Below are 11,802 nucleotides of genomic sequence, written 5' to 3'. Positions count from 1 at the left end.
TGTAAAACAAAGACATGTATATAAGTGATATTTTTACTCTTAAAAGTATAATTCACGATAATATTTTTATTTTCTAATATATGGTTAAAATAGGTTAATAGACGGCTAAATGTTATAAAAGGTAAAAAAAATCAATATATTCCAAATATTTAAATATTCTAATTCTTAGTATCTAAAAATAGTGGACTACTACAATGTAAAATTACTTGCTATATGATAGCTACTGCATACACCAGTACCTTCATTTAAGATCCTATGTAGAGTATCTTACAGTTAAAAAATATTTTGCTCAGTCAACGTGGCTCAGTGGTTGAACGTACACCTATGAACCAGGTCAGAGCACATGCCTGGGTTGCAGGCTCGATCCCCAGTGTGGGGATATAGGAGGCACCCGATCAATGATTCTCTCTCATCACTGATGTTTCTCTCTCTCTCCCTCTCCCTTCCTCTCGGAATATATATATTAAAAAATATATATATAAGGTATATATATTAAAAAATATATCTTAAGGCTCATGCATTATCTAGGTTATCTTTTAAAAAACAACTTTTCACAAAACACAATATATGCTCCTCAAAACATTTAATGTAGAATTATCTTATGACCCAGCAATTCCACATAAGTCCACATAAGAACTTATACACAAATGTTCATATCAGCATTATTCATAATAGCCCCAAATTAAAAAGTACACAAATGTCCATCAACTCATGAATGAATAAACAAAATGTGGCATATCCATATAATCGAGTATTATTCGAAAAATTTTTAAATGAAGGACTATTGATACACGCTACAACATGAATGAACCTTGAAAACATTAGGTTAAGTGAAAAAGGCCAGTCACAAAGACCACATATTACATGATTCCATTTATATGGAATGTAAAGATAGGCAAATCATAGAGATAAAAAGTAAATTACTGGGCTGGGGAGGGGGAAAAGGGAGAATTGGGAATGCTAATGGATATGGTTTTTTTGGGGGGGTCAAGAATATATTCTAGCCCTAACCGGTTTGGCTCAGTGGATAGAGCGTCAGCCTGCGGACTGAAGGGTCCCAGGTTCGATTCCGGTCAAAGGCATGTACCTTGGTTGCTGCACATCCCCAGTAGGGGGTGTGCAGGAGGCAGCTGATCAGTGTTTCTCTCTCATTGATGTTTCTAACTTTTTATTCCTCTCCCTTCCTCTCTGTAAAAAATCAATAAAATATATTTTTTAAAAAAAGAATATATTCTAAAATTGATTGTGGTGATAGCCAAACAACTCTGTGAAATACTAAAAATCACTAAAATGTACACTTTAAATGGGTGAATTACAAGGCAGAGGATTGTTTTAATTATCTATGTATATAAAAGCCTAAGCGACCATCGCAACCAAATGGACAACCAAACAGGCTGCATGGGGTGACCAGGCCAGCAGGGGGGGGGACAGTGAGGGGCGACCAAACAGCAGGCTGCGTGGGGCGACCATTACAGCAGGGGAGGCAGTTGGGGGCAACCAGGCCGGTGGGGGGAAGGGGAGAGCACGTGGGGGCGATTAGGCCAGCAGGCAGAGGCAGTTAGGGGTAATCAGGCCGGCATGGGGGCAGTTAGGGGCAACCAGGCCGGCAGGGGAGGAAGTGAGGAGCGATCAGGCTGGCAGTCAGAGGCGGCTAGGGGCGATCAGGCTGGCAAGGGGGGCAGTTAGGGGCGATCAGGCAGGCAGGCAGGTGAGCAGTTAGGAGCCAGCGGTCCAGGATTGTGAGAGGGATGTCCGACTGCCGGTTTAGGCCCGATCCCTGGGATTGAGCCTAAACCAGCAGTCGGACATCCCCTGAGGGGTCCCGGATTGGAGAGGGTGCAGGCTGGGCTGAGGGGGGACCCCCACACACACACGAATTTCGTGCACCAGGCCTCTAGTGTTATTATAAAAAAGAGATAATGCAGTACTTTTCCTCCTGTGCAAATTAGATACAGTGCATTTTTATCACCCCCAGGCTGACCTTCACTTGGATTCTCCTTACCTCGGTCCTTCTCAGTAATCTTTGAAATGTCCATTTCACTTTGGTCTGTTTCTCTTGCTGCACCTGAATCTTTTACCTCGTCTTTCTCAGGATCAGGCTCTGTTTTTATTTTTTTTGGACTTCGTGGGCTTTTTCTTCTATCTGATTCATCCATATTTTCATCCATATTAGTTTTGGCTGAAAAGAACCAAATATATATTAACTACAAATATTTCGATTATTAGCAATTTAATATATCTAGTTTAGTGGAAATTATCAAGTACTTTCCAGCAATATACTTCATTATTTTTAATTTTTTTTAAAAAAAGTTTGACACAGACAAGAAAAAAAGCTAAAGGAGCTCATCACCACCAAATCAGAAATATCAAAGGGTTTTCTCTAAGAAGGGAAAAAAAGATAAAAAATATGTACAATAAAACGGCAATAAATACATATATATCAACAACTTGAACCTAAAAATCAAAGTAAGCAAACAAGCAGAACAGAAACAGACTCAAGAGATATAGAGAACATTCTGATTGTTACCAGATGGGAGGGGCATCGGTAGAATGGGTGAAAAAGATGAAGGGATTAAGAAGTACAAATTGGTTGTTACAGAATAGTCATGGGGATGTAAAGTACAGCATAGGGAATATAGTCAATATTATTGTAATAGCTATGTATGGTGTCAGATGTGTGCAAGATTTATTGGGATAATTACTTAGTGAGTTATGTAAAGTTTAATCACTGAAGTGTATACCTGAAATTATATAATAACTAGAGGCCCAGTGCATGATTTAATCATGCACCTGGTGCATCAGCGGGCTGGCTGTCCGCCGGTGCACCAGGCCTTCCGAAAGCCTCCGGCGTGGCGGAGGCTTTCGAAAGGCCTTGTGCCGGAGCAGACAGCCGGCCAGCTCCCCCGCTTTGGCTTTTGATCGCGGGGGAGCTGGCCGGCTGTCCGCCGGTGCACCAGGCCTTCCGAAAGCCTCCGGCGCAGCCATGACACACCCTGAGTCCCGCCCCCTGCGCCTCCTGCTGGCCCAATCGTGGGCGTAGCGGAGTGATGGTAATTTACATATTACCATTTTATTATGTAGGATGTATGTCAAATGTAATTTTAAAATGATTTAAAAATTGGGGGGGGGGGGAAGATTTAAGATGGGGGGGGGGGGACGACAACAAAAACTGACCAAATTAACTAAGTTGTTAGATACTCCCAGGAGGTGTTTAGGGAAGAGAGTAGGAGAGTCTGGGGTACTGTCATGGTCAGTGTCTCAGAGCATGTGCAGTCCATGAAAACCAACCCAGATGTATATCTGTGAGTCATTTTCTGTATGTTTAATATTCTTCAATAAAGTGTGTTTGTTTTTTTAAGTAGAAGATCCTATATATTCTTATATATTCCAGTGACCTAAAGCATAAAAGGAATGACTTCATTTTATATGTGCTTTAGAAGCCTTCACATATGAGACTATTTCAGCCTGTTCATTGACTCCAGAATGTTTGCATAGTGGTTTTTCACAGTGTGTTATAGAACCATATTAGAATTGGATAAATTTTCTGATCCCCTAGCAAAAAAAAAAAAAGTACATACACAAACTTTTGTAATTAATTTCAATGGATTCATTGACTCCAAATGACGAATATTTAATCTGTATTACAGAATAAAAGAGAAATATCCAAATGCAATGTGTGGCCTTGTTTGGACCCGATTTACTGCCAAGAGTAAAAAGGCATCTTTCAGACAACTGGGGCAATGGCAGTATGAGCCAAGAATCAGACGATTAATAAATATGTTAACCATTGTTAATTTGCTGAATGTGATAATGGCATGTGACCATGAAAAAAATCCATTTTAGTTAGAGATACATACTGAACAAATTTAGTAATTTAATTTATGGAATTTGCAGGAAAAAAGCGGGCAGTGACAACGGAGGAGTGATAGAATTTGATAATTATTGAAGTTGAAGGATGGTTACATGGGAGTTCATTATTCTCTTCTCTTTTCTTTTGTGTAGTTTCAAATTTTCCATAAGAAATAAAAAGAAACCCACAAAACAAAACTATTGTCTGGGTGAATATTCTTGGATCTTAGAGGCATTTTCTACCTTTTCTTTTCTTCTTCACTTGAACTAAAATATCTCAAGGATGTGGCAAGATATACCTATTTTTTATTTAAATAAATGAATCCTTCCAGAAAGGTTTGAACAAGGATAGGAAAAAGAATGCAAAAAACACAGTCAGTACCTGTAAAAATAGCAGCACAGTGGTAAAAGAAGAAAATATCATACAAAAGGATGACGGGATGTATCTGGACCCCACAGGTAACAAGAGAATAAAAAAAAACCAACTAAACTGATAGCCTTCATTTTCAATGTTCTTCAGTTATTGCAGAATTGCTGGGAAACATTTTTCAATGGTTTCAAGTTGCTCAAAAAGAGTTTTATATGACAATGGTAATCCTGATATTTAAAATAAATAACTATAAAGTACTTGGAGTTTCCCCCCTATTCAAGTCTTCTTGACGTGAACAATATTAATATACAACCATTACTGAAGTTGATAAATTAATGTGCAAAGCAAATGCACACAATCTGAGTTAGAGTAGAGTAACATTAGAGTTAAGAAACACAGAACAGCCAAACAAGGCAAACATTCTAGTCTTCTGGTGCTAAGTCTAGTGTTCCCTGGACTACACTTATCTCTGCTTATCAACACATCTGTGCCTCTATCACATGATCAGATTAGATTAGCCATTATAAGGACCAACAGTTCTGAGATTATAAACAATATAATTTATATAAATAGTACAAACAGCCAAAACCGGTTTGGCTCAGTGGATAGAGCGTCAGCCTGCGGACTGGAAGGTCCCAGGTTCGATTCCGGTCAAGGGCATATACATTGGTTGCGGGCACATCCCCAGTGGGGGGTGTGCAGGAGGCAGCTGGTCGATGTTTCTCTCTCATCGACGTTTCTAGCTCTCTATCCCTCTCCCTTCCTCCCTGTAAATATCAATAAAATATATTTTAAAAAAAATAGTACAAACATGTATTACTGCCTTCTCTGTGATTTCTACTCTATAGTTAAGCTAAGCTAACAATATGTACTGCTGCTTTTTCCCCTGCTAACACCTGGAAGGAAAGGCTCAAATGATGCTGGAAGACTAACTTGGTACCTGACTGTTAAGGCTCAGCATTTGAACAATGGAAAATCCTATGTTAAGAAAGTGGATATAAAAGAAATTTTCAAAAGCCCAAACATTTTGCATATTTATAATCTGGACTTTATTTCAAGGTTAAACCAGGTCAGACAGAGTAAGACAAAAGCTCTCTAGAATTCTAAGTGTAACATGTGTAACTAGTGCAACAAAATGGTGTTAAAACTCTTCTAGTTTCCATAAAATAAATTCCAGTGGGTCTTATAAAATACATTCGTTTTTTACTATTAAAAGATAATTTCATGATAACTTTCCCAAATTAACAGTTTCGAAAATGTACCAGTCCAGGTTTCACTACAACCATTAACAACAACAACAAAAAAAGCCAAATCAGTTAGCTAGATATGTGCATAGTACCTGACACTTATAGCATAGACTTCATAGGAAAGAACACATCACATCATAAATCAGCAAATTATATTGCATAGTGAAGAGAACTGCTTTTGAAAATCACTTAGGTAACAGAGAGAGAGAGTGCATGGTAGAGTGCAAAAAGGGCAAGGGAAGCCAAGAGATATGGATTCCAGCCATATCACTCTCGATCTAGTATGAACTTCAGTATTTCACTTAACATCTTCATGAAATAATCCGCTTGTGTAACATGAATTTCAATATATAAGGTTTCTTTTTTTTTTCCCAAAAAATATATTTTTATTGTTTTCAGAAAGTAAGGAAGAGGAAGAGAGAGATAAGAAACATCAATGATGTCCTAACCGGTTTGGCTCAGTGGATAGAGCGTCGGCCTGTAGACTGGAAGGTCCCAGGTTCGATTCCGGTCAAGGGCATATACCTTGGTTGTGGGCACATCCCCAGTGGGAGGTGTGCCGGGGGCAGCTGATTGATGTTTCTCTCTCATCGATGTTTCTAACTCTATCCCTTTCCCTTCCTCTCTGTAAAAAATCAATAAAATATTTTTTTTTTTAAAAAAAGAAAAGAAACGAAACATCAATGATGAGAGAGAATCACTGATCGACTCTGCCTCCTGCACACCCCCCACTTGGGATCGAGCCTGAAATCTGGGCATGTGCCCTGACTGGAATCGAACCGTGAACTCCTACTTCATAGGTTGACGCTCAACCATTGAGCCACACCGGCTGGGCTCAATATATAAGGTTTCTTAAAAGGGCAGTTCACCTCTATAGTTCTATGATTCTAAAGTCATTATCCAGTAGCATAAATTGAGTTAATCCCTCATTTAAGTGACAGTGTTATGGAAGTCTCTATCACTTCCTTTCTGGTTTTGTCATGTGCTGTAATGCTGAGGTTACCAGATGTATGATTCTTCAAGAAGTCAAGTAGTACTGAATTCAGAAAAAACAATTACGTGGCTAAGATTTTTTGCCTTTTTTTTTTTTTAATATATTTTATTGATTTTTTACAGAGAGGAAGAGAGAGGGATAGAGAGTTAGAAACATCGATGAGAGAGAAACATCGATCAGCTGCCTCCTGCACACCCCCGACTGGGGATGTGCCCGCAACCAAGGTACATGCCCTTGACCGGAATCGAACCTGGGACCCTTCAGTCCGCAGGCCGACGCTCTATCCACTGAGCCAAACCGGTTTCGGCCTTTTTGCCTTTTTTTTTTCAAAAAATAATACAAATTCTATTCTATCATCTCTCATTTAATTGAAATCCTAGGTATCAAAATCCTTTGAATAAAGGTAATTTAAAAATGTATCAAGCCCTAGCCGGTTTGGCTCAGTGGATGGAGCATCGCTCTGCAGACTGAAGGGTCCCGGGTTCGATTCTGTCCAAGAGCACATGCCCGGGTTGTGGGCTCGATCCCCAGTAGGGGGCATGCAGGAGGCAGCCGATCTGTGATTCTCTCTCATCATTGATGTTTCTATCTCTCTCTCCCTCTCCCTTCCTCTCTAAAATCAATAAAGAAATATATTTTTAAAAACTGTATCAAGTTTGTAATAAACTACATTAGCAATTTTGCACATTCTATTAAAAATTTCAGAAAAAGTATTATCTATATACATAAAAGCCAAGCAACTGTAACGCCCGAATGACCAGAACGACTGGTCACTATGACATGCACTCCAGCGGCCAACCAGCCCAATCAGGGCCCTGATCGGCAACCCCCTACCTCCTGTGGCCCCACCCCCCACGCCAATCTGGGGCAGGGCCAGAAATCTCCTGTGTCCCCACCCCCCCTACCAACCTGGCCTGCTTGGCCCCCAACCACAGGAGTGCCGCTCAGCCAGAAGTAGGGCTCACAGCTGGTGAGCGCAGCAGCTGTGGTGGGAGCCTTTCCCGCCTCCTTGGCAGCGCTAAGGAGCAGCGAGCAGAGTGGTAAGGAACAGCAAAGGGTCCAGGACTGTGAGAGGGCGCAGGCCGGGCTGAGGGGACCCCCCCGCCCCCCCAGTGTGCACCGGGCCTCTAAAGAAAGTACTATAAATCTATAAGAAATAATACAAATCCGAAACAATTATGCAGGAAAAATACTTCAATTACTTACTTCCTTCAAGTGACTTTCTGTAATTCACATTAGTATTGCCAGGCAATTTAGGAACAAACCTATAGACGTGAGTTTTACTAATCCAGCTCCAACCACCATATCCTGTTACTCTGTATTCCTCTCCTTTTTGTTTCCAAACCTGTTGTAAACAAAAACATTCTGGTTAAACAAGAGAATTCTTATAAAGTACATGTGTGGCTCTATACATTTTTACCAAACAAAATCAATAGACAAACAACTCAATTAAACTTATCAATTTTATTTTCAGCAAGAATCAAAGATTTATGAAAAAAACTTCATTTTCCTTTCTGATATATAAAAATGTAACACAGCCCTGACGGTTTGGCTTAGTGGATAGAGTGTCGGCCTGCGGACTGAAGGGACCCAGGTTCGATTCCAGTAAAGGTCATATACCTTGTTTTCGGGCACATCCCCAGTAGGGGGTGTGCAGGAGGCAGCTGATCGATGTTTCTAACTCTCTATCCCTCTCCCTTCCTCTCTGTAAAAAATCAATAAAATATATATATTTTTAAAACTGTAACACAATTTTATGACAATTTCAACAAATTGGTCTAATAACTCACCTATATTCTACTAAGATAAACATATCCTTATGAAATTGCCAGAAATATTACTTCATTCCAACTTCGTGAAAAGACTATCAAAAGTAAAACAAACTATCAAGTACTCAAAGTTGCAGAATAAAAGTCTCAGAAATGGCGAACACTGTTAAAAATTGATAAGAAAAATTACCTGATGTTTAACTGGAAATGTATATTTCACCCACGTAGCTTGTTGCATCGTTTCTTCCTCTTCTTGTTTCTTCTCCTTTTTTTTGACTTTCTCTTTTTCTTCTCTTTCAATTGATGTCATCCTGTGTAACCTAAGAATATAAGAATACAAAGATAGGATTACATATAACTTTGAAAAACAATATAAAAAGTGCTGAAAATTAGAAAGACAAAAACAAACAATGGTTAGATGTAATCCACAACCCAGACAACTCCAACACAGAAAAATAAGCAGATGTACAATTTCATAATAGGAAAAATCAAATAGTACAGAGGCAAAAACAAGACATGCTATGTTCCCCTTAAGAAACACTCACTTATAACTGATTCCTAAAATATTTCATGCATACACCAACAGTTACACAAAAGAGGTATTATATTATAAACACAACTACCTGGTTTTTAATCAATAAATAATTGCACTAGGAGATTTTTCCGTACCGGAAGATATATATCTTTTAAAGAACATACCACTGCATGGATATACTATAATTTATTAATCCAGTTCCCTATTAAAAGGAATACTTTATTTCTTTCTCCCCAAATAAGACCAACAAATCCAAAAACTTTTTATTTTTCAACCAATATTTCTGATTCTATCTAGCACTGGGAATTTTAAAGCCTTCACATGGTCCACTAACATAGAATTCAGGCTTTCTACATCCACAGAGAAAGGGGACCACATGTCTTCTTCTTCTGGGCAAGGGGAAGGGCACAAATTAGGCATCATTAGGTATAGGACACAAGCCACACTTTTTGTTCAGGCCGGAAAACAGGTATCACTGCACTCAGCAATAAGGGGATGGGCAAGCCTGTGGTGAAACTCTACACTAAGGTGTTTAGACCAGCAGTAGCCAACCGGTGGTCCGCAGAGGTCCGAAATGTTGGCGACCGCTGTTTTAGACTATATGTTCATGAATGGAACTATTTTCTACAAACAAGAACATTAACCAAGACCTAAAGAGAGAAGCTCCTGTCTTTCTGAGATCTCCAGTGGTAGAATTGTATCAACCTCTACCCAGCTGTGACCATGCACAGCCATGTGGAAAGAACAGAGATCTTGTCAGCATGTGCGGAGGAAGGTGCTAATAAGCTGTGAAAGAGGATTTAATTATTTATCTCCATTCCTAAACCCAAAACTCCCTACCTATCTATCTTTAGGACCCCATAATCTAGCCTCCCTGAGGCTGATAGAACTCATGCTAACCCTTCCTTCTCTCACAGCTGATGGGAGGAGAGGAAGGGGAATGAATTCTCATCAGGACTAACTCTCTGAGTCAAATACCATCGATTTGCTATCAACCACTCTTGGAACCAGGGAGTGGGGCAAGCTCTGTAAAGCAGAGAGCATGGTGGGTAACCCCGACAGCCTCAGCCCACCAGAGTAAGGAGGGAGTGACTTAGGACCATGTAGTATCTCTCAACAGTTTCTGTGGACTCAGCTTTAAACACCTCTGCAAGGCCAGGTCCAGCACAGTAACTGTCCATCTTCACTTGCACTGGCAGTGGATAGGGACGGCGCACTGTGTGGGCAGAGCAGCAGTGCAGTGACACTCTAGGGGCTCATGGCTGAGAGGGACACTCAGTTTGTACGCTAGTTTTCACAGGAGACAGAATCATCTTCATCAAAGGCTTAACTTTGGCGGGGAAGCCAGGCCTGTGGGGTGGTATTCAAGCTCATCTGTGATGTTAGTTAAGCCAGAGGAAATTCTATAGTTCTCACTGCCACCAAAACAATCCTTAAGAGAAAAAGCAGCAACAAAGGAGCTCCAAAGGAGTTCAATTCCTCTTAGCTGGGCAGAAAGCTTGGCTACTACTGCCAGCCTGGAGGCCGCAGGAAGGAAGCACCATCAGGCCGGACTGCACAAACTCCATCTGCTGCTCCACATTAGTGGGTGCACTGGTAGATGTTCCTTCCACATGCCCGTTCAACTGAGAGCTGGACCAGGAGTATGGACTGAGCTTCAACTCCACTCCCGATCTCCATGTGGTGCCCAGGGTTTTGTCCAGTGTGTGTTTGCTATGATAACCAAAGCTACAATAGAATGTTTTCTAGCTGTCTTAGTTAACTTGGGGAGTATCCCTCTCTGTCCCCAGTGCTGGGATAACTAAAACCCAAGGTTCATGCACTTAAAATGCTGACAGTGCCAAACTGCTCTTTAGAACTGTACACTTTACACTGCCATCAATTATAAAGCCACCTTGCTTCCCATACCTTCACTCAAGTTAGTACCAAATTTCTAAATTATTAGTCCAATTGAGAGATAAGAAATACTATCCCATTGTTTTTATTCACATTTCTTTAATTATAAGTAACCTTTTTTTTACATTTCTACTGGCCTTTCGTATTTATTTTCTGCATAATGCCTGTTCAAATCCTTTGTCTTGTCTGCACTGGACTATTAGTCCTTTTCATTTATAAAAATGTCTTTGTCAATTAAGGAAATTTTCCATTTGTAGTGCAAATATTTTTCCTCAGTTTGTCATCTGTCTTTTGAGTTTGATTACATTATTATTTTCCACTCAGAATTTTAAATACACATATCCACTCTCTTCCTCTATGGCATCTGGGTTTTATATCTGTTTAAAAAGAAAGTATCACAACAAAAACATAAATTAATTCATGGTTTCTTACTGAAGTTTTGTTTTTATTGTTATTCAGATTTTTTTAAAAATTTGAATATGTTTGCTGAGGCAGAGATCGAGCTGATATTTTGTGCAAACATGCCCTGCCCTCTTTCCTTCTCCGGCATTCGATGTTATCACAGCCAGATTCCCACGTGTGCTTAGGTCTATTCTGGATTCTCTGTTCGATTCCACTGCACTGCTTCCTCTGCAGTACAAATTACTTTGATTACTGAAGCTTCAAAATATGTTCATAATAACACCAATCCCTTTTTTAATAACATCTACTTCCTTTCCCTGCACATTAATTTTTCCAGATGAGATATTATTATCGTTTTGATTGAACTTCCCTGCATGTGGAGAAAAAATCCTATTTAATAACAATGCAAATAAATATTAATTTTTATAAACTAATTTACTACATAGCATCTTATAGAAAATATACACATCTAGGCATATGTTTTTTTATTTACTCAAAGTATCCTTTTATATCTTTAGTAAAATTTCAATGATTTCTTTGCACGAGCCTGAAGATTTGTTAAATTTATTCCTAGTTGAGGTTTCTTTTTTGTTGTTCAGATCTTTCCTTTCATTATGATTTTTTTAAATATGTAAAATGTAACCAGGTTAAGAAACAGAACTTTATCAATAACGAATACATCTGAAGCTAGCGTGTCTCACCCCAGGTAGTCATTATCCTAGGTCTCTTTCATGGATTTG

The 11,802-nt window shown here is 39.5% G+C and overlaps 1 protein-coding gene across 16 annotated transcripts in view; it reads right to left on the bottom strand.

The window, feature by feature from the left end:
* Window positions 1-11,802, bottom strand: part of BPTF (bromodomain PHD finger transcription factor) — a 112,995-nt gene that overhangs the window by 45,727 nt on the left and 55,466 nt on the right. For all 16 annotated transcript variants that reach the window (XM_079798407.1, XM_079798415.1, XM_079798421.1 and 13 more), the window contains 3 exons: window positions 8,420-8,549; window positions 7,667-7,805; window positions 2,003-2,179 (listed from right to left, as the gene is read on the bottom strand). In XM_079798407.1, coding sequence (XP_079654533.1) covers window positions 2,003-2,179; window positions 7,667-7,805; window positions 8,420-8,549 — 446 coding nt within the window. The remainder of the gene's footprint in view (window positions 1-2,002; window positions 2,180-7,666; window positions 7,806-8,419; window positions 8,550-11,802) is intronic.

Source organism: Cnephaeus nilssonii (genome assembly GCF_951640355.1).
Source record: "Cnephaeus nilssonii genome assembly, chromosome: 19".
Classification (NCBI taxonomy): Eukaryota; Metazoa; Chordata; class Mammalia; order Chiroptera; family Vespertilionidae; genus Cnephaeus; species Cnephaeus nilssonii.
This window is presented reverse-complemented; position numbering and strand designations above follow the sequence as displayed.